The sequence below is a fragment of the Bombus pyrosoma genome, linkage group LG4 (genome assembly GCF_014825855.1).
Source record: "Bombus pyrosoma isolate SC7728 linkage group LG4, ASM1482585v1, whole genome shotgun sequence".
NCBI classification, from domain to species: Eukaryota; Metazoa; Arthropoda; class Insecta; order Hymenoptera; family Apidae; genus Bombus; species Bombus pyrosoma.
Window position 1 is genome coordinate 2178771 of NC_057773.1, and position 22878 is coordinate 2201648.

General features: G+C 43.6%; 3 protein-coding genes across 35 annotated transcripts in view; 1 reads left to right on the plus strand and 2 right to left on the minus strand.

The window, feature by feature from the left end:
* The window catches only part of LOC122566914, a 74170-nt gene extending 72657 nt beyond the window's left edge, over nucleotides 1-1513 (minus strand). Inside the window, exons 1-2 of the mRNA XM_043724856.1 lie at nucleotides 1395-1513; nucleotides 1230-1297 (exon numbers count right to left, since the gene is read on the minus strand). Coding sequence (XP_043580791.1) covers nucleotides 1230-1297; nucleotides 1395-1397 — 71 coding nt within the window. The 5' untranslated portion in view covers nucleotides 1398-1513. The remainder of the gene's footprint in view (nucleotides 1-1229; nucleotides 1298-1394) is intronic.
* Nucleotides 1514-1703: 190 nt separating this feature from the next.
* Nucleotides 1704-8603, plus strand: LOC122566891 (formin-2-like). The gene is made up of 9 exons (XM_043724808.1): nucleotides 1704-2204; nucleotides 2806-3208; nucleotides 4256-4425; nucleotides 4506-5721; nucleotides 5798-5919; nucleotides 5995-6279; nucleotides 6366-6903; nucleotides 7009-7265; nucleotides 7329-8603. Exons 1-9 carry the CDS (start codon nucleotides 1716-1718, stop codon nucleotides 7473-7475), a joined length of 3627 nt encoding a protein of 1208 aa, XP_043580743.1. The 5' UTR covers nucleotides 1704-1715; the 3' UTR covers nucleotides 7476-8603.
* LOC122566887 (dystonin) overlaps nucleotides 7693-22878 on the minus strand; it is a 52173-nt gene continuing 36987 nt past the window's right edge. For 20 of the 33 annotated variants that reach the window (XM_043724779.1, XM_043724793.1, XM_043724786.1 and 17 more), the window contains 15 exons: nucleotides 20574-22701; nucleotides 20237-20484; nucleotides 19367-19441; nucleotides 18840-19011; nucleotides 18644-18761; nucleotides 18338-18567; nucleotides 18147-18264; nucleotides 15128-15279; nucleotides 11779-11941; nucleotides 11545-11682; nucleotides 11282-11459; nucleotides 10742-10804; nucleotides 10234-10353; nucleotides 9734-9793; nucleotides 7693-9473 (listed from right to left, as the gene is read on the minus strand). In XM_043724779.1, the coding sequence (XP_043580714.1) occupies nucleotides 9311-9473; nucleotides 9734-9793; nucleotides 10234-10353; nucleotides 10742-10804; nucleotides 11282-11459; nucleotides 11545-11682; nucleotides 11779-11941; nucleotides 15128-15279; nucleotides 18147-18264; nucleotides 18338-18567; nucleotides 18644-18761; nucleotides 18840-19011; nucleotides 19367-19441; nucleotides 20237-20484; nucleotides 20574-22701 (4126 nt within the window). In that variant the 3' untranslated portion in view covers nucleotides 7693-9310. Of the gene's footprint in view, nucleotides 9474-9733; nucleotides 9794-10233; nucleotides 10354-10741; nucleotides 10805-11281; nucleotides 11460-11540; nucleotides 11683-11778; nucleotides 11942-12500; nucleotides 12563-13588; nucleotides 13696-15127; nucleotides 15280-18146; nucleotides 18265-18337; nucleotides 18568-18643; nucleotides 18762-18839; nucleotides 19012-19366; nucleotides 19442-20236; nucleotides 20485-20573; nucleotides 22702-22878 lie in introns of those variants that run through there. The other 13 variants (XM_043724787.1, XM_043724794.1, XM_043724773.1 and 10 more) reach the window with 12 other exon arrangements.

Here is a 22878-nt window from a genome sequence, read left to right on the forward strand (position 1 = left end):
CGAGGTTTTCGCGTTGTCAAATAGGTCTCTACCGTACCATATGTCGGTTCAAGTGATTGTTGCGCGTGCGATCGCGTGGTTACGCGCATTGACCAGGCGCTCGAAGCGTTGCGATGCGCGCGCACCACGGACGCACGCGTGTCGCGTGCAAATTTGAAATTGATATATATTGATCGACACATATGCATATATATCAATTATCGTCCATTATAGTTACGATATTATTACGGATTATTATTTGTACAAATTTTATGTTGCGATATAAAATAAACGATAAAACGACAAACTTTCTGATATCTCTTAAATATCCACGAGTTCCAATCGAATTATTAAACTTGTCCCGAGGCGAATAATTAGGCTAATAGAGGACATACGCTCTGTATGTACTCAGCTGACATCGAATATATAAACGAACATATCGATAATCCTTCAACAACACTTCGCGTCTCGCGTCTCTGCACGACCTGACTGCACGGACCTGCGCGTTTCGTACAGGTATGCAAAACAGTCTCGGTGTTTATGCCGGATTAGCCCGTTGTTCCTCGTTTCTCGTGCAGGCCATACAGTTATTTTTTGCATGTATTAAGTTCCTACGAGTATGGAGACGATAATTTCATGGTGAACGACCTCCGGTCGCTCGTATCTCTCTGCATTTCCGTGGAACGTGAATTCATTCCTTTGAGGCGTAATTTTTGCGCACGAGTGGTATAGAAACGCACGAAACAAGGGCCAGATACGATCTTAACTCGTTCGATGGAAGTGCGTCGTATTTGTAAAAAGTGCGACCAGAACCAGAAACGACCAGAAACGACGAAATTTTACGTGAAAGGCTCTCGTCTGGTATCGAGAAGGTATCCGTTAGTGTTTCTCTTCCTAACTAATAGAGAATCGATAGTTCGACGAGAGAAAGCGTCGAGACAAGTGGCATCGTCGCACGTGATGCTCAAACGTAAAACGATCCGAAAGGAAATGCGTCTATCGAAGAAATCGTGACGAGCGTCGTTCATCTTTCCAAAACGAATGGAATCCGCAGATCCAACGATCGTGGTTCGACAGAGACAGCGTGGCGCCGCTTGGACCATTGGATACGTAAACACTACGCGTTTTCCTCGCGATATTCATTTACGGGGCGCCGTCTGCATTTGCACCGCCCCGACCTTGATCCTGGATCGATCGGATAGTTTTTTCCGGTTAGGTAAGAGAAAACTCAAACATTCGACGTGACATACCTCCCCTCGTAATTAAAACGCTCTTCCATATTCATAACTCCGATATTCATTTCCTCGAAGCGGCTTATCTATTTGTGTCAGCAGCAGCAGCAGCAACAACAACAGGGAACGATCGAAGGTTACTTTCGAAGACAGATCGGTGACTTATTTCGCAACCATACATACCATCGTTCACACGCATTAAACGACAAGCCGACCATCGAATCATCGAATTCACTCGCCGGGAATAAAACCGCGAATCCCTTACCTCTTTCCCGAGCCCCTGTCAATCGAACACTACAACATTACGACAATGTTTCCCGTAGGCGAGCCTGATCTTGGCATCTTTCCCAAAAACCACTGACCGAAAGAATCTTCTCGGCAGTTGCAACGCCGCAGTCGTAAGGAACAGAGTGTAACGGCACGCGTAAACGCGTGTCCGCGCTAGAAGACACCGGCGACTGCCGCGGAAGAAGCAAAGGACTGGTGGTATCGACCGAAGTTGGGATGAAGGAGAGGATGTACGAGGGCGCAGCCGCGTCACAGCACACCAGCCAAAATCTGCGCGACGTCGTCCGTTTCTGTATTAACACGTTCCGAGCATTCTATGCCGGGGACGTCGGGGCTGCATTCACCACCGTTGCAGCCGCAACCGCTGCATCAGACGTCAAACGAGCCACCGCCTCCTCCTGCCGTGGGCCGAACAGTCTCGCGGCAAGGGAAGCGTCGCCGCGCGATCCTGCCATGGGCAATCTGCAAAGCGAGGCTAGAAAGAAAGGAAAGAAGGGCAAAGGGGCTGCGGATGGAACTGCGAGTACGCCAGGATCCGTAGCGGATGGTCTCGACGACGCGACCGACACCGGGGATGATGGAGAAACGGGTGACTCAGAGGAAACACCTGCTAGAAAGATGGAAGTATGTCAGAGACGTGGCGTGGAAAAGCGACCGCTTCACAAGAGGCAGGCTCCGAAACCACCTGGATCTACCGAGAGAAAGGTCAGTCATAGGGAATGGATTTGAATGGAGTTCTAGGTTCTATCGTGTTTTATTTCGAAGTGGTATGTCGGCTTTCTGTGTTTTTCGATGAGAAAAGGGGATAATGGTATACAGAACTCTTCGCCCCTGCTAAACTGTCGAATAATTGATTCCTCGAGTTTGGACTAATTGGAATTGCTACGGGTCGATTGGAAGTTTATGGTAATCTATCTACCGGGTGTGTGTATGAAATTGGTTGAAAGTCACACAGTGGCACGTTCAAATGTTTTCGGAAGTTGAGGCTAACTGAAATGCTGGCGCTGCATTTAAAGCAATTTAAATACCATATACATGATTCTATGATGTACGAAAGAATGTGATTCCTTGTATAAAAGTTAATCGAAAAAATCTGCCCATTTTCGACTTACTTCTACACGATTCTAACCACTTGCTTCCACCATTTCGGAAAAATTCACTATTTCTTTGCAGATACCCTCCTAATGAAAGGAAAGGTATATATATCTAATTGGACAAAATCAAACGGCACAGGATTCAAAATCAATTCTTCAAGAACCTTGATATCGAAATAACTTGGAATTTCTTGATTTTTTATTTCAAATAGGTCAGCTCAGTTGTACCAGAGCTTTCGGGGAAAAAGTCATACGTACGAGAAAAACACGATAAAGAAGATGGATTTCAAAGAGCGATAGAACAAGTCGGATTAACAGAAACGAAGACCAAAGACAATTCATCGGGAACGCCATTGTTGCCAGCAACAAATCAGATTCAAAAGCAAGATCCTACGCTTCTGGTCACAGACTCATGGCGGTTGGCCAATCAGTGCATGGTTGTGACTGAGATTTCGATGCCACCTAGCCAAGAATCTTCGAGCGACAGCGTGTTCACCGATCCCGAAGAATTAGCCGGCGCCACGAATGGCGCCAAAGAGGAAGCGGCCTCGACGTCATTGACGCTTGTTTTGAAGAGTCACGAGGTCGAACCGTCTTCCATGTCCCCGCTTTTCGGTGAGTGGAACTCGTATCTTCTCTTATTGGTAACCTCAATACGAGATTTAAAAGTGAGTTACAGGATGTTTCAAAGTATATGGCTCGATCGTTAAAATTGGCATTTCGATGTCGGTTTAACAAATTTTTTTTGTATCAGCTTGTCGTAAACGATAAAATGTAGTTTTAATTACGTAATTACGATAGCTTACTATCTTGGAGAAATGATACTGCGTACTCTCAAACGATCTGTAACTTCATTTTAATTTCTCAATCAGGAAACGAGGCAATCGAGAAACTTGTTTACTCACGAAGCGCCGGTAACGATGTACAACCGAGAGTAATAGGTATTCCGCTTCGATAAAGCTTCGATAAGAAACGAGATAAAGTTTATCAGGGAGGCGTGATTTCGCCACGTGTCGCACTCGTGTTTCGCGATGTAGCCAGTTTCAACATCGAGCGATGATCACGTTCCCATTTTGAAAGTGAAATTCGTCGGGACGTTGTAAAATATTCATTGCTACCCATTCAATATGACGTGGGCAGTTATCGAGGTGGCGTTCCTTCCGAATAGTTGCTGGTTTCAAGATCGTTTTTGCGGAAAGGAGCATGTTTCTATTAAAGGCGAACTGTATATATATATGATTGGCAATTATCTCGACGCTGTCAGAGGTTAACAAGGCGGCCAACATTTACTTATCGCGCGGCATTTTCCAAATTACGGAAAACGTGCACAGACGACGACGGCAACGCGAACGCTGTGGATCGCTGTTGAGTTTTCGCGGAAATCCAGTTATGATGTGACCCTACAGTCGGAAAAGTCCAGAGTCACGTGCAGATAAGAGCAGCCGCCAATGCCGGACGAAGGCTGGAACGGCGTCGAGGCCAAAAACGAAGTTGTCATTAAACCGTACTCGATCAGTGAGAGTTGCACAGGTTCGATGTTTGTCTCGTTTCCTCGAGTTTTGCTTGATTTTGAAACGAATGATCGGGTGAGACTGCATGGTAGAAAACGTGCAATCGACGGGAAGAAGTAGGGAAGTATTTAAAAATATTTTAATCTTTCAGAACGACGAATCGTTGGAACGTTAATCTCGGCGCTGCCGGATCAATTAAAGTCGATACTTACGGAAGCCGAAGTCAAACAATTTGCGGCTGGAATATATTCCAGACTTGTATCGGATGGTATTATCGGATCAATTACGCTTGATGATGTCACGCGGAATAAGGAGCTTACAGTAAGACGTCTGTTCGTTCTAGTGGATGTCAAAGATCATGTACTTAAAAACAAAATAAACAAACGTGCCGCTTGTTTCAGGAAGATCAGCCCCAATGCAAAGATACGCAATCTATATCGGCCAGTTTGACTTCCCAAGGAGCTTCCGCGAAAGACCAACAAGATTCCGAGAAGGAGTCGCTGAAACGGGAGCTCGAAAAACTTCGAGAACTCGCGAAACATGCAAACAAAACTACTCAAGGTAAATCCACGCAGACATCTCCTACGACAACTTTCCCGGAAGCAATTTCCGAAGATTTATCCAAAGGGAAATCTTCTGGAACGCTCGGTTCATCGTTGGAGAAGACAATCGTACAGGATGCGACTTTTCAAGAGCAGTCTTCGAGTGCCACTTGCTCGACATCAGCCGCAAGTGGTTCGAAGGATGCGAAGGCTTCCGGAAACGACACGACACCGGGCCCTGTTACTCGATTATCGTTGACCCTAACTTCTCCACTGCCACAAGTTTCTTCCCCGCCTGCATACTCGAGTGCACCTCCTCCTCCGCCTCCACCACCTCCTCCACCCCCTTCGCCCTTCTTAGACTATCGTTCTCAGAATAGTTCAGCCTCCGCTTCTCAACCATCTTTCTCCATCCCACCCCCACCTCCGCTACCCGCCTCCACCACCCCGACGCAATCGTTTACCTCTCAACGAAGCATTACTTCATTACCAACAGTTCCACCGCCCCCACCACCTCCTCCCTTACCGCATCCGACCTTACAACCGATGACAGGTGAGATACAAGTAGCACCACCTGCACCTCCTCCGCCTCCACCACCTCCATCCCCTACACCCTCGATCTTAAGGCAGGCGTGTTCCATACCAGCTCCACCACCTCCGCCGCCGCCTCAGACACCTCTGTTTAACTTGATACCTCCGCCGCCTCCACCACCTCCACCTCCTCCACCACCTTTATCCTCAGCGTCGACAATCAGTCGACTAGACTCAGGACCTCCGATTCCTCCTCCTCCGCCCCCACCGCCTCCCCCAGCGCCCTCGATCAGTACAGTGTCCGGAGGACCGCCGCCACCGCCTCCACCTCCCACGCCTATGATGGGCGTGCCACCACCTCCGCCACCACCTGCAATCGGAGGCATTCCCGGTGGACCACCGTCTATGCCACGACCGCCGCCTATGGGTGTACCCGGAGGTCCCCCTCCACCTCCGCCTCCGCCAGGAATCCAAGGACCATCGCAAGGACCTTGCCCTTTACCAGCACCTCCGGTTGGAGGTTGGAACCCAGCCAGCAGAGCGTGTGAGTAACAGGACAGGACTTGTCTACGAGACACGCTGCCGATTTCGCGATGATCAGAACGGTCTTCCTCGTTTAGGCATGAGAAAAGAGCCGCTCTGTCCCGAGGTTCCTATGAAACCGCTCTACTGGACCAGGATTTTGGTACCTGTAGTACCAACGGAGCGTGGTTCCGTCGACGCTTCAGAATCGGCCGTTCAGGTACTTAGTTATAACACGAGCAGAAGAGGAAGAAGAGTTGTTAAGTCTAGGTTATTAATTGTATTTACTCGATAGATTCCTCTGTGGGCGGAACTAGAGGAAGAGAAAAATCTGGATATGAAAGAGTTCGCCGGCCTGTTCTCTCGTCAGGTGACCGCCAGAAAACCGGTCAAAAAAGCGGACGAGGCTTCGAAACCATCTAAGATACAACCAGCAAAGATTCTCGACTCGAAACGATCCAAGACCGTGGGCATTTTGGAGAAGAGCTTGCACGTAGACTTCTGCGAGGTTGAGAACGCGGTTTACAACTTGGATACTAGTGTGGTTAACCTTGAGGCGTTGCAGCAGATATACGAAATCGTAGGTGTTCGAAAATTATAAAACGTACAGTTTAAGATTTTCGTTTATAATATAATATAAACGTTGTTTGATTTAATCGCTCTTAGAGGCCAACGCAGAAGGAATTGGACGAGATAAAAGCTTTCGAGGAGAGTAATACGGACGTTCCTCTGGATCGACCAGAGGTTTTTCTCAAGAAATTGTCCAGTATAAATCACTTCTCCGAGAGAATTGCGTGTCTAATGTTTCAAGCGGAATTTCAAGACGCGATCTCGTTCGTTGCATCGAAGTTAACAAATTTACGAAGTACCTGCGATTTTTTACGGAATTCTACTTCTCTGAAAAAAGTGATGGCGTTAATTCTCACGCTCGGCAATTACATGAATGGCGGAAACAGGACGCGAGGGCAAGCCGACGGTTTTGGTCTGGAAATTCTAGGGAAGTTGAGGGACGTGAAGTCAAATGTACCTGGTATTACGTTACTCCACTATGTTGTTAGAGCGAGACTAGCTCAAGAGAAGGATCACAACTTCGAAGAACCTTTGCCCTTACCGGTTCCGGAACCGGCAGACATGGAGGCGGCATCGAACATTAATTTTGAGAATGTCTCGGCCGAGTTAGAAAGATTAAAGAAGGAACTTCAAGGTGAAAATCTATAAACGTTCACTTTTTCTTTTTAAATTCTACGTTGAAATTATAATTTTTCTATCTTTGTACTCTTCTCCTTTTTTTTTTTTTTTTGTATTGCAGTATGTACCGAAAAATGTGAAATCGTCGTTGAAGCGGATCCCGAATCGTCAGTACCGTTCAAAGAAAAGATGGATGCGTTTTTCCGCGTGGCAAGAGCAGAATTGGCAAACGAGCAGGAAGCTCTGCTCGACGCGAAGAGCAAATTCAAGGCTGTGATGCAATTCTACCAGTACACTCCTAAAGGCGCGAAGAACCTAGACGCGGCCGATCCGAGCGCGTTCTTCGTCCTCTGGCTCGGTTTCTGTCAGGACTTCAAGGTACATCATCCGTCATATTTTATTCCCTCGAATTTCTTTATACCTGTATAACGGATTTCGTAGGATATCTGGAAAAAGGAGCAACAACGAATAAGAAAAGAACGAATGGAAGAGATGAGAAAGAAATACGGAAGTAAAACAAAGGTGGAAAAATTGAAACTAAGCGCCACGGGATTGAAAGCACGGATTCAGAAGCTCTCACGAAAGTAAATCTAGATTCGATATCACGAATACATCGATAGGTGCGTTATAACGAGTCGAACGAATACAACTATTCTTGTCTTCGAGCAAGGATAGTGTCTGGTTGTTACGAATAAAGATAGTTTATGGGATCGATCGATCGTCCGTTCCGTTCGGTCCGTCCCACTCTTTACGGCACTAATTTCGTCGAAACTAAAAGAAAATAATGATTATTGTTGTTGATATATTCGTTGGCATAAATTTGTTATATTGTATATAGACTGGTTAAGTTTGCGTCTAATTTATAAATACGATTGTTCCGCGAATGAAGAAATCGGAGTAATTCTAATAAACGATACTTTTTACATGAGTTGATTTTTTTCTTCTGTTCAACTCGATGAAAGGATACGAGGGAAGTTTTTCGTATTGATTTTCTCAGTTTCATCAGTTTTTTTTTTTTTTTTTGGTGTCAAATGCGTGTGCGTTTGCGTATATTTTTTCCACTGCAATTAGTAGCGACGATACAGAACCTTCAAGTAAAGCGAAAACAGAGATTAACATTTAAGAATAGTTAATAGATTAATCGCATCATCGTACGAATCGTGCTATCTCGCGCGTTAATTATCGCATTCTAAAACGTAAAAAAAAAGGGGGAAGAAAAAGAGGGGGAAAACGCTCGGAAATGCCTTTCGCAAAATAGATACATCGTTTGTAAAGCCCGATAGGTATAAAGCGGGCATTTGCCGTTTATCTTTTCTTTATTCCTCTTTCATCTTGGACGAAGCGGCTACGATTTCGATATTAAACGCGTTCTCTGTTCGCTTGGCCGACATTTCTAAGGGCCCGTCCGGTTCATCCGTGCGTCGGTTCACTTCGGTAGGCAGGTACGATTCGCGCAGAAGCGGTTTACGGCGATAGACCTAAGGCAATCGTTGCGTGTAGCGTAATTTGTGTCTTTTCTTTTTTAGGAAATTGTCTTATTCGCGGAGTGGTTCCCGGTGCGACACCGACCCGGAGAATCGAGCAATATGTACATATACAGCGCGCCTACTATTTTCCTGTTGATATCCTTTCGGTTTCGTGTTGCTCTTTCCGTAGGGCCCTTTCCCCATCAGTAAACGAGAGACAGAGAGAAAACGATTGTAAAAGAAATAAAAACACGACGATCGAAAGTAAACGAAACAACGAAAAAGATTGACCGAATCGATCAAGTCAGCGACGCGGGACCTGGCGTACATCGTATCGTCGAATTCTGTAATTCTTGAATACGCATACATTGCGGCAACGGTTTTTACTTCTCGAAACATGAAATGTTAATCATCAGTGTTACTCGACCGGTAAAAACCTAGTCCTATGGATAACGTAAAATTACATTTACATTAATAATGATCGTTATCGCTATTCGCGGTAAAGAAAATTTATTACGAAAGAGTTAATTGGTACGCTCGGTCGCGGAACTTATGTCTAACTCGTACGTATCGTCCTCCTTACGTACAACCGACGTCCACTTCCGCAATAATTTTGTTTCTCCTTGGATCGCTTTGTAACCGCGTCCATTCTATCATCTCCTCATGTTTCTATGCATTTCGTTTCTCTTTCTTTTTTTTTACAAAATATTTCAATAATATTAAGCTCTTTCACTCGATTCGGACGTCCCCGAGAAGAATATTGGCGTTAATTATCCGAAGCAGCGAAAGCTAGCAACGACACGAGTAACTCTCTCGGGTAACGGCCTTGCGCATTCGAATCTATTCTTACTATATATTAGAATATCCTAAGCGTCGACGTGTCCTCGTTTCGATCGCCGACGATCGCAGCTTTTCAGAAATGTTTGACCTTTCAGTAACTACGATGATATCTGCTGACTACAATCGGAATGGCGCCCGTTGGTCGATCGGCGTTGGTTTGCCCTTTCGTTTAGTGGCCGGTGTGGTCGATACGGACGTATCCGATGCTCCAGAAGGTTTCCTGGATAGCTTCAACGAAGGCGGCAGTGGCGTGCTCGATCCACTGGACGGTGTCCTTGTTCTATAGAAAATCAGTAGTTTGTGTTATACTAGATTCTCACGGTTTACGGATTGAACACGATCGATTCGTTGATCGAAATCGATCGATCACGCGAACAAAAAATACGCAGATTGGTCGATCGGCTGCGTATTAAATATAAATGCGTATAAATATTGCCGCTATGTCCGTCTGGGTTCTTTAAGGACGGTCCGCGTGATCATAATGATATAAGCGATAAACTAGATTACGTGTAAACCGAATCAGACCGAAACGATGATTACCTAGCTCGCTTAACGGCCGACGAGGTGTTAGTTGCTGAATTTGTACACATCGAGCTGCTCCTATAGTGTTAGAAAACAAACACGATACCATATTATTAAGTAGATCTTAAGCGGTGCTGCAGGGTGAAATACGGCCGTTAATAGGGCGAAGCTGCAAATCAAACGTTGTGATAATAGTGCGAACACCGAAGGCAAACGTATAAAATTTACACGTTTGTGATCGGTGTTAAGTAATTTTCACCTGAGCAGCGCGATCGTTCATCGTCAAATACAGATCCTTTCGTTGAACGATTGCGTTCGTCGAGAAGCATTTACTTACTTTGCTATCGTAAACTCGCTTCCTATGGAAACGATACTAGAATAAGTGAAAGCATTAAAAAAGGTACCAAATCAAAAAGGATACTCCAGTGCGCATGCAAATGACATCCAGTGCAGAAAGAAAAAAAAAATCAGAAAAGACGTGACGGTGTTAATAAGAGCAGGAAAGAGTTCAGCCATACCCGGTAGAATCGGTAGAAACCGTCGAGTAGTTGCTTTGCGTAGAATGAGTAGAAATATTGCTGGTCGTCGATTGTGGGGATTTTATATCCGTGCCCACATATACGGGGATCCTCGAACGGCTAAACCATCACCATTCAATTAATCAGTTAATCAACTATCGTACGCGGTATACCTATCGCGCTCCCCTTTTAGTCTTTTCGACTAATTTAATCGTTTCCTTCTTCCCTTTGACAAGCGGCGAACAAAAGCACGAGTAACTAAACCGAGATAACAGATAATCCAACAGAAAATAAAAATAAATGGAAAGAAAACACCTCCATCACCACTGCGAGCATTGCCTACGCGATAGAGATATGAACTTGGAAGAGCGGTTACATGATACGAGGCACCGTGATTTAGACAGTCCACCTTAATAGCGCTATGTATGTAGTATATAACATGTGACAAATGAAGCTAAAGCCAATCGCCAATTTTGACCTCGATTCCATAATTGTTAATTTAGTTTACCTGATCGGTGTGCCGACACCAGTCAGGGTTGGAATGCTCGAAGCTCTATGGATCGTGCCAAACCTAAAAAAATGTTATTAACTAAATTTACGTTAATCGTCGTTAACTGACACGTGAGTACCGAATGGTTAATAGGCATGGCTCTAAAATTGTGGTCTCTGCTTTCTCTAATTCTAAATTATTCGCAGATTTCGTTCGTCGGAAAACGAATAATAAAAAAAGAAAAGGAGAAACAGATGAAAAAAGGGAAAAGAAACAAAAAAGGAAAAACAAAACGGTGAAAAATGAACAAAATACCGGGAGAACGAACACCGTATCTTGCACACGACACGTCGATCAATATCATTCCAAGATTATAGGAATACGAGATGCGAAATAGGTCACGATACATACGACCGTCGTTAATGTCTCTACCACGAGAATTGACGATGCGACAAAATCATCTAGATTCGACAAGATGCGAGTTAGTTGATCGCAGATAAATTTCTGTATCTTTATTTCAGATGAACACACGGGAAAACGGAAGATGTCGGTACAAACCTCGCTGGAACACCACTGGCAGGACTAACCAGGCCGGTGGGCGTTCGAGGTCGTGAACTCGAACCGTTCACCGATAAGCGCTTTCCTGACACGCTATTGTGTCTGCTAGAAGTGGGAGTATTCCCTGTCGTGCTCACTGCCGTTCTGCGTGGAATGCGGCTCACATTGGTCGAATCATCTGAAATTAATAGAAACACAAAGAAAGTACATATTCCGAATATTAAAACGAATGAAAAGCTTGTTGATCTTTTATAAGTACCTACCAGTGCTATCTAACGACTGTGTGGAACCATAGCGACTCGGTGGTTTGCTTCCTTGCCTGGATGCGGGCCTACTTCCGGGTCTACTGGTTGGTCTGGACGTTGGTCTCGAAGTTGGCCTACTGGATGGTCGACTACCGCCTGCAGTTATCGAACGATGAATATAAATTTTCCCCAAAAAATTGACTAAAAAATAATTTAAAATCTAGGATAAAAACATTTGATAGAATTGTTTACCCGGTGTCATAGAGCTTCTGTAGGGTGTACTTGTTTTTCTGGCGGAGCCAAGCTTGAAGGAGCTCTCGTTGTCGCTTAGGCTGTCTGGCGTTCCGGCGCTCAACGAAGAGCGCGATGCTCGCGATTGTCCCATAGGAACGCTGCGAGCGCTGCGTTCCCTCACCTACGCGATAGAAAGCTCATCTCGATTAAGCGAACACGGACGAGAAACCAAACGGAAAGATGCGTTCTACCAGAGGAGGCGAGTACACGGTAGAAATATAGAGGCAAACAAACAGATAGACAAATAGCGAGAATTGTTTGAACCGGTCGACGCGCGAGTGGGACGCGCCGATACTGTTAGTTGAAGCGATACACGTCGAATCGCAAGGCGGAAGGAAGCGAATTCTTACGAAAAATTCTTACGAAAATGACTTTTTCTTTTCTTCTTTCTTTTTCTTGTACTTAGAGAATTACAAATTTCCTTCCGCCACGTGACGTTTGCATCAGCGATATCTCGAAGAAATCTGATTGTTTCTTTCCGCGGTGCTCCTCGGTCGTTCGTATATAACCATTCAACGCCACCGATGCGAACTAGAAACCGATCGATCGATTGAAGGAAGAAGTATAGAAAAAAACAAAACAAAAAGACCAGTGAAAAAATAGAGACCACCGTGGTAGCTCGAGAGAAATAGACAGCGACTTTTTACGTCTAAGGAAAAAAAAGATCCATGCAAACTTACCAGAGGAAGTTGGGACAGATAGAGTAGCTTATGATGGTTCGAAGTATCTCCGATCAACGCCACTATGCACGCACCAATACAGCAATACAGGAGATCGTTATGCACATATTCGATACAGTAGTTCACCGTATCCGCGAAACGCGTCTCGCGAAAAACATTACACGTCCTACAACGTTCGGCACCCTCGATATTCGATACAGAAGAAAATAGTAACAAATCCTAAGCGGGCGAATATAAAAGAGATCGAGGATACCGATCGTTTTGAAGACGAGCTGGAAGAATTCTCGGTTCGTCCTACGAGGAAGGGGAGATCGTTCAGAGGCATCCAATTTAAGAAATTAGACACGGCAAATTAGGCTAACGAACGTGGAAACGAAAGACAGTATAAAAAACCCCGAGAGCTACTGCGAACTCGAAACGAAATTTCGTTTTACGCGTTCAGTGTGATACATGCGCCGGCTCTTTTAAAAATATCGTCCCGCGAATCGGCCTAAAAACCATGAAAAGTACGATCGCCGAGCTAAACTACCATTTCTACCGCATGCATAGATGATTCTCGTTAAAGCTACGATGATGCCATGAGACGTGGGGGATGTTTCGTCGTGTTCATGTACGCGCGCATCACCATGAGAATCGAACGACAATACTTGCGGGAATGCTGAGAGCAGCGGTAGCGGTAGCAGCAGCGCAAATTACAAAATATATGTATATATATATATATATATATATATTATATATATATATATATATAAAAATGAAAAACACAAGAAACAAAGATCAAGAATCGGGATAGCGAGATCGGTACGATATAGTCGGGCGTTGAAATCGTGAACAACGAGTCGTTCCCATCGGTCGTCACACGATGCTGAGGAACGTGATAAGCGCACTCGAAGAAGACAAATCACTATCACCCCCAAAAAAAAGAAAAATAAAAATAAAAAAGGAAACAAAGAGAAAGAAACAGAAAAAAAGATGAACTCGATAGAAAATATAAAATAAAACGGTTAATCAATTGTATCGGATAATACAATGTGTGTCACACCATCGACAGCAGAAATTAAAAGAGTAGACAGAGTTTTCTTATTTACCCAATGATAAGAGGGGGCGTGCATGTGGAGGGGATACGAGCACGGGAGGTCCTCCTTTTGCCTCAAACTCTCAAAAATCGGCGTCAGCTGGTTCATAAACTCCTCCGCTACACCATAAACGAAAATTTTAGGAATACACCGGTCGTAAATGTGGCGAAAGCACCGGTTTTCTCACGTTTGTCCGTCGATCGAACGAATATTGGATCTTTCGACCGATCTCTTACGAATTCTTCCAAGCTTTTTTCGCATATATATAACACTATTTTATAACAGCTTTGATATATTTATCGATCAAAAGCTCCATATTCGCTCTGTCAAGTGGACAGATCACTGGAATATCGAGGAGATTACGGCGATGTCGAGCACGTCGCTGGAACCGACGTCGAACGTTGGATTCTAACGATTCAACGTACAGATTCTGACAGAGATAGAGATAGAGAAGAAAAGAATCGTCAGAAAAAAAAGTAAAAAAAAAAGGGTGATAGAATCTCGTGAAATCGCATCTCCTGAGGTGAGGTATTCTCTGTATTCCCTCGGCGGAATGAAGCGCCAAGGATCGTCCCGATTCACTGCACGACCCGTTCGATCCCGATTTCGAGGGCGTATCACCGTGGCTAGGGCCGGGAGATATTTTCGGGGACTTGATGGGCTGAAAACCAAAAAGGAGCTCGGAGTTGAGCCGAATGAGGGACAGGAATGGCTGAAAGCAATTACCTCGAAGTGCAATTGGCTGAGCTAAGGTAGCTGTAGGTGCGACGATTGCTACCATTTCGAAAGCTGACATGCTCACATGCGAGGATAAAAAAGAACGAGTCCAGAGGATTGGAAAGAAAAACATAGTCCCTGATTTCCTCGGGTCAGTGGTATAATACTTACCTAAATCACAGCGAGATCGTCGATCGAGCTTAGGCGTATATAGACCAGAGAGAAAGATGACCGGAGTAAAGCCGAGATAAGTCAAGAGATAGAGAGACGACATGAGGGAGAGGGATCTACGATGCGTGCGATCGTTGCGATCGATATCGAACTAAGGAAACTCCGACAACATCATTCACCGTGGAGCATCGATCGGCTTTTGGGCGGCTGAACGGATCAACGAACGATCCAGCGGTCCAGGTTGCATACATTTTCTCAAACCACCCTCAAACGGGCAGACTCGAGCACGCGACTCGATGATATGAAAGAGATATACAAATGTTTAGGCCTCGTTCACGCAGTTATTGCGAATTTGAATGCACAAGTGGCGATAAACAAGTAGCAAGGTAGCAACCTACGTTGAAAGTAGGAGTTATACGTTCACATAAACAGATTGTTAACACGAAAAGATTAATTGCCTCGGCACGTGTATGCCGGGTCTCGCATATCTACGCGAAGGAGGCCATAAGGTTCCCCGGATCGATCCCGGACCATGATATCGAAATTCGTCAAATTGCGAAATTCAAACGAAATGAATGACTTTCGAATAAGTTTGGAAACTCGACGATCGCGACCTAAAGGATCGATCGAGGATACGAGAGAATGATGATACACACACGTTACCTTGGTGATAGGTCCGGCATTCGCGGATGAGATTGGCGTACGCTGCAGCGTCGAGGTTGGGCTCGGTTTCGATCTGAACGCCGTCATTGTCTGGCTGACGCCATCCGCCAATATGAATTGTTCTCGCAGCTCGATATTCGTTCTTCCCTTTGCTACAGTGTGTTGCGTGCACGCAAGTTAGAAGGAAGGCATTACGGGATATGTATCGCAGGGTGTCAAGAAAGGGAGCGCGGGGCCAGAGTACAGAAAATAGTATTTTTTTACAAAGAGAGAGAGAGAGAGAGAGAAGATAAAACGAGCGTAGAAAGAGGTAACAATATATAGAGCAGATAATTAACGGGTAACCGAGAAATAATAGAGGAAACATAGTATAAATCAGAGCGATCAAAGATATACAGAATACGTAAAGCGACCAGATATACGTAGGTAGGGCGTAGTTACAGCGGCGTTATCGAGTAATCATGCGCGTTATCAATAGCGACAGATTAAAGAGCCGATTTGGTCGAGTTTTATCGTTGCGAGGTGTTCGAGGTGTCGTGCACAGAGAAAGTTGGAGTTGAGAGTAACAGAGTAGAGAATGTATAGGTTGTTGTAGCGGTAATAGCGAGAGTAGATAGTAGTAGCGATAGTAGCGGCGGTAGTATCAGTTAAAAGGCAATGATAGCGGCGCACGCGGTATGTTCATGTGCGAGTGTACGGTAGAACAAAAAAGAAACAAAATACAGTGTATTATAGAATATTCGTCCGACGATAATTGTGAAAGGTTCGAGTGATAATTAAGGATAAAAATCAGACGGATATCGTGTTGATCACGATAAGACTCGAGGAATATTTTTGAAACGTTAACCGCTTTGATTTCATATGGATTTAATTATGATTCCCCATTATTTAAGTATAATTCCCAGTTAATTATGCTATTAGAAAATTGATGGTATGCCATGCGAATCGTGTCGACGTCGAAAGTCAACTACCTAATTAATTTCAGAGCGTACGTAGATAGTCAAATTCAATCTGTCTTCGACTAAAATCTAATTATAGACCGGGTAAATAAGATTAGCTGACTTTTGACGACGACGGTAGTAAGTGATAAATGAGATATCTCGATATACACGGAACCCTTTTCGAGTAAAAAAAAAAAAAAGAAACGTGAATACGGCTTTGAAGAAACGGATTTTATGTATGTTTATTTCGGTATGTAATGGAAGAGGAAGATGACTGAGAAAGGTAAGACGGTTCTATCTTGACAAAGTAAACGCGAGATCTACGCGAACACGTTTTAAAATTCTCCGTTAGAACGATTCAAAATCAGAATTCCGCGTTGCATGCCACTTTACTTACACACAAACACACACACACGAAGTCTTCTGCTCGACAAACAAACATGAAAAGAAACTAAAATACACAACAAAACTTGAACTCGTTGCGAAAAAGCAAACTTATGTACACGTACAAAACACGTACCATGCAGGATGTTCATTTCGTGGCCAGTACGATCGCAAAATACATTTCTAAAGATGTTCTTCTTTCTGTTTCATAGAGCGTAAAAAGAAATGTGAGAAAAGAATATTTTTTCTTTGGAAGAAATGTAACGTATGGACCACGAATTGAAATTATTCCCATATAAAAAGATCCTCACCGAGCGGACACCAACCCTCATGTTGTTCCGGTTTGTTAGGGTCCGGTATCGGCATTAGAAAAACTTAACGAGTTAATTACGATTTAAGGACTTTAGTTGGTCCGTTTCTTTGTCTTTTTTAATGTAAAGTAGACGAAGGCATGCAATACTGAATGAACTGAATGCGTAATTAAAAAATGTACACGTAATGAAATCGAGGAAGTACGTCGATAAAACTGTGCGCAATAAAAAATGAAATGATTCGATGGGACAAGGTAGAATGTTGTTATTTTGTTCGTTAAGGTTGAAGATCAGAGGGACTGGCAGAGGATGACGTTAGTTACGTACAAGTGACAAGCAATATGAATCTCCTAAAGTATCAAGATACATTATAATCGCTTTAGTCAACTTGCTAGTCAACTGAACGATCGAGTTCCACGAAATTGTTTTGCAAAACTTAATGCAACAGAATCGGCCAGAACTTGTAACGATAAAAAGAAGATAAAACTGAATATTGAAGTAATTCGTGGAACGTAGAGTCGTTCGTGGTGATCAGTGATTAAGGTGAAATGAAAATCTAGCGAGTACGCAGGTAGATATTACGCGAAGCGGAGGTCGTACATAACGAGCACACGCTTTCTTCTTCTGCTCATATACACGATGTTAAAAAACTCGCGTAGATTCGATTAATGATTAGTCACGCTCACACTTTGTACCTCAGGAGCTGAGATCGTACACGTATACTAAATGTAGGTGAATACATAGCATCAACAAAAATGCGACACAATGGAGAGAAATGAGAATGATCGCGCGGGAAGAATCGATGAGGGGGTTCGTTAGTGAGACCATTTGATGAATGAAACATTTTTTTAGGATACAAATGTTACACGATCTGTTTTTTTTTGTCAATGAACGCGTATACAAGCAAACATTTATTCCCGAGGCAGCGAAAAGTAATTGAGTTCGATTTTTCTTTTTTTCAATTTTACAATTTTAGTACCCTTAACAAAAAACAGAAACAATAAAACTCAAGGTAAGAAGCATATAACGTTAATAAACATATGTCAAACAGAAGGACAAACAATTAAATCCCACGCGTCTGTTTAGTTGGTAAAAAAATATAAACACGTTTAGCTGCCTCTTTTGGATGAGGATAAAGGATAAGGAAATAGTGAAGTTTTATTTTTAACTAAGTCCCGATCTATTTGTGTCGCGTTCAAAGGTTGGTAGAGGCGAAACGGAACGGTCGAAGGAAAGTTTGTAAAGACTCGTTGTTATAGTAAAGAAAACCATTCAAAATTAGACCAGGAAAAAATCAGTACTCATCGATTCCGACGGCATAATTCGGCGGTAACGAAGTAGAGAAAAAGAAAAACAGACAGATTAAATCGAAGAAACACTTACCGCGGCAAGGGTCATTTTTTAATAGAAATTCGTCCAATGCTACCCATCCACCGCCGACTCGTACCATCACAGTCGATCGTAGAATCCGTACCAACCGCAACTTTTGACTGTCTCCAAACTGAAAATCAGATATATTTTCGAATTACAAAATCTCTCCAATCGTAAAGTAGAAATTAATTTTGAATATATACCCTATATTTTCCTTCGCCAACTTGGAATACACGGAATTTCTGGCGACAAGTACAAAGCATCACCAATCGTTTTACTTCATCGTGAATCTTGTCAGTATCGTTATACGTTCTGCGTTCCTCCCAGTCTGGTCTTAGAGCCGCGATGAATTCCTTCCAATCTATCAATCCTTCACCATGGCGATCGAACAAATCTGCGACCGCTCCCATTTCTAACCGTGAAGTCTCGAATTCTTTGCGAATAAATCATACTCATGATGTTATATTTTGTTATCAAAAAAATTTAACAAGTTAAAAAAAGGAACTCACTGGTGTTCATGATTCCTTGAATGAAGTCCTCGCGTGGAATCAGTCCGTCGTTGTTCTTATCCATTTTCCTGAAGAGATCTGTTAATCTTGACTTTTTGTGGTTCATGAATTTCAGGAACTGTAATGGGACAATTTTAGTGGTCGGATTACAAACGAAAGACAAGTCAATATTAATGATTCTTTCTTGTATACGCACTCTCTTACGCCAATCCTCCCAGCTGAAGTTTGCGACACGATCCAGTTCTTGGATATAATTATACTTATCCTGTAAACGACGTTGACGTTCCCACGCCAACATCCAAACGTGTCTCCACCTGTCCCACAGCAGTTTTACTCTCGGACTACGGAACTCCGGTTCGGCACCTTTGCTATATGGACAAAAAAATTACGTCAATACCTCCGTTCCTCATCGTGAATTAAATAAATAAAGCATGTAAGGCAAAGGAAGCTGATGAACGATAAAATATGTAAATCACCAGAAACGACCTCCACAATGATTATTCAAAACTTAACAGATAAAAAAAGCACAAATAAAAGAAGATGGAGAAGGAAAGAAAAGAAATGAAATAATCTATGAAAGAGAATTATTCATCCATGACACGACCGACGCGATCGATTAAACTGCAAAAGATAAATAGAAAGATAAATGGAAAATTGTGTTAGAGGTTTAAAGCAAAGCACGGATGATTAGGAAGAATCGAAGTAACGGTAGGTGTGACGAACCTTCCTTTGGGTGGGAACCGTGGGCCGATGTGCGGCAACGAATCGGGCGTTCTCTCACGGCCTGGGCTGGCTCGGCTAAACAGGAACATGCGTCACATCACTTGACATTTCTCTACCCAATACTGGCAGAACTCGCGTTTTCGTGCACCGATTGCTCAAACCCATGTCAACGATCGATCGTCGAATTTCCTTGTGAGACGAGCAAACGAAGGAAAAGGGAAAGGAGAAAGGAGAATAGGCCACGTAGAATGCTATTCAAGTATTACTTGTGCATAAAAGAAAAAATATTTCATATTCATTTGACAGCAATGTTTATAGATAGAGCGGCCTATTCTCCGTACGTGTAAAGTGAACGCCTTGGATGCGCTTCGAGTGTCCGTACTCGTTTTTTCAGACTCAAAAGTACTCTATCACATACCATGCTACTACTTCGAAATGAACCGATCAGAGACCTCGACAACCCGTTTTATTCGTGAACGCACCTTTCTGTCGAAACCACCAGCTGTCCTCGTAGACGTCCGTACTTAATCATTATCAAAAATCGTTTACGTAGACAAAAAGAAAAGTAGAAAAAAACCCCAAAAAAAAAAAAAATAAATATAACTGGAAGGGTAGAGTATCAAACGCAACACATGCACGGGCAAGTGTAATTTCCAAAGGACAAAGCGCAAACGAAAACGAACAAAAAACGTTTCAGTTACTTAAATCAATATCGAGAAGCACATAGGCGAATCTCGTTTACTTTCTCTACCTCAAACAAACGATGAATTTTGACGAGCGCGATCTTCGGCGATCTTGACATTTGAACTCACTAAAAAAAAAAAATTGGGACCAAAGACAAAAGATAAATAAAAAGGAACATGAACGTACGTTGGGGCAGGTGACTTAGCCTTCGCTATCTTCATCGTATCTTTCGCAGATTTGATCTGTCTGGCTTTGCACACACGATCAACTTCGTTCTGTCTTCGACTGGTGTTCTCCATAAATTCTCTGTGATCCACAATCAGCATTTCTAAAGTAGCTTTATCGTCTGGTAGAGGCTCAGCTTCAAGAGCATTGAGAGTGTTCTCCAAACCTTCTAACCATGACAGTAGTTCTTCCAGAAGATTGTCGAGGTCCTAAAGAATGAATAAAACAATAAATAAAGTTCACAAATTTATAAAAGAAATCAATACGTATTTTTAAACGTCAATAAAAAGATTAATACCTGAAGTCCTCGCATATGATTCTCCAATCTTTGATTCCTTTGTTGGGCCCAAGTGGAAACCTCCTCCCATCTGGACTGAATGATTGTTATCCAGTGTTTGATAACCAAAGCTCCATCAGGGTGTGCCTTTGCAAGAATCATGTGAGCCAGCTCCAAAGTTTGATCTTTTTCAATTTCCTTGGTGCTTAATTCACGCAAGAACTTTTCGTGTTCCATCAACTGATTCCTGCTCTCCTGTTCGTCTTCCGGCAACTGTCCAGCGAATCTCAGCTTCATCTCAGCATCACTCAGCCACTCCAGAAGTATGTGAACTGCCTTGTGAAGGCGTTCAGCCTCTCTGAGGGCTTCTTGGAGTCGTTCAGTCTTGTCAGAGGACAACTTAGTTACCGTGTCCCAAAGATTATTTATTTCAGCAAGCTGTGATCCTATAGCAGATGCATCATCAGGTGTCGCCTTAGCAAGAAGCTCGCGACCCGTTTTGATTACAGATTCCATCTGAGAGACTCTGGATTCGAGATCCTTCTCAAAGGTCTTATGTTGTTCAACCAAATTCATTACAGTGTCAAGGTCGCCATAAAGTGGACCGGTGTCCGCCAGCTGCTTCTCAGACTTACTAAGCCATTCCAGCAACGCCTGAATAGCGTCTTTGAATTGTCCCGAGAACAACAATGCTTCCTCGAGTTTCCTCTGTCTATCCACACACTTACCACAAACAGTGGTCCACTTGTTCTTCAACTCATTCAAAAGTTCTTTCAGAGCAAATTCGTCGCTCTTAGGCGCTTTGTCTTTTAATGATTTTCCACTCTTCATAGTTGCGTCATAGGTACCCTGTTTGGCGCTGAGTGCTTTCTGCAATTCACGGTGCTTATTCAATCTAGCCTTGATCTTCTCTGGATCATTTCCTCCAAGGGCGCCATCACTGGCAACCTCGTCCAAAGTCTTCTCCGTTTCGTCGAGCCAATTCATTATATTGGACCAAGCATCGTGGAATTCTCTGGCCTCTTTGTATCCGTGATCAAGAGCCCTGGTTCTCTCTGCAGACTTCGAAACTACTCTTTCCCATCTGTGTTGCACACTTATCAACAAGTTTTTGATTAGTATCACGTCCTGTTTCTGTGAAAAGTATTTCAAATGCGTGCCCTTCTTATCGAGGTTCAGCATAGTCTCACGATGAACTCCAACGTCCTTCTGAAACGCTTTGTGTTCCTCTATCTGTCCGAGGATAGTTTCCATTACCCTCGACACAGGTTTCAGATTCGTCAGAATCTTCTCCGCGTTGGTTAACCAATCGACAAACGATTGGAGTGCATCGTGGAACTCTGTAGCCTCTTTCAGAGCGATCTCGAGCTTGATCTTTTTATCACTTGCGCGAGCAGTCACATTATCCCATCGTTGTTTCAAAGTCCTCAAGTTGTGATTCAGACCACCGGCACTAGTAGAATCGGCACGCTTCAAATATGCTTGTCCTTGTTGAAGAACCGATTCGACTTTCAAACGATTTTGTTCCAATTCATTGTACACTTCCATAAAGCGTTCTAACTGTTCTGAAGCCGTTTCCGGCAATCCTCCAACAGGTTTCGAAGCTACTATGGTATTGTCCACATCACCCAGCCAAGACAAAAGGTCCTGTATCTCTGCCGTGAAGGTTTGTGCTTCTCTAAGCGCATCTTCCAGTTCTCGTTGACGATCAGCAGCACGTTGCAACAAATCGCGCCAACGACGATTCAAAGTACCTAATTTCTCAGCAGTCGTCGAAGCTTCGGCTGTTCCCTTTCCATCCTCTATTAACTGTCTTCCAGCGTCGTTCAGGGTGTCCACGCTGGTCTGATGGGCTTGAATATCATTCACAAGTACTTTCAGTTTAGCTAATTCCACTTCAATCACTTGAGGATCGCCGGCCACGGCCTTCAAGTTGTCCAAAGTGTCGTCCGTCTTCTCGATCCATACCAGCAACTCGTCTAGAGCGTGCTGGAATTGCCCTAGACGTAGTAACGCGTTCTCTAAGAGCCTTTGCCTCTCCACGAGGCCTCGAAGCAGTCCGTCCCACCGTCTGTTAACGGCACCAAGCGGTTCTTTGATGGCTGCAGCTTGTTCCGAGGACGTTCTCTCTGTCAGTTCGGCAGCTTGTCTGAAATTGCACGACGAAAACTTGCATGATTTACGTAGATCGTTGATCGAAAACTGTACGCGTCAATGTGAAAAAGCATACACCATAGGAATGCTTATCAAGGATGCCGACCTTTGTTTAAACTCGTACGTTTAGAATCGATGTTTAGTCATAATGAACACAGGGTCGACGAATTCT

Bases quoted from the DNA above. Each gene is read 5' to 3' on its own strand.
- LOC122566891 (XM_043724808.1), top strand. From the start codon at position 1,716: ATGAAGGAGAGGATGTACGAGGGCGCAGCCGCGTCACAGCACACCAGC. The intron at 4,426-4,505 runs GTAAGACGTCTG...CGCTTGTTTCAG, and splicing joins CGCGGAATAAGGAGCTTACA to GAAGATCAGCCCCAATGCAA. The intron at 6,904-7,008 runs GTGAAAATCTAT...TTTGTATTGCAG, and splicing joins ATTAAAGAAGGAACTTCAAG to TATGTACCGAAAAATGTGAA.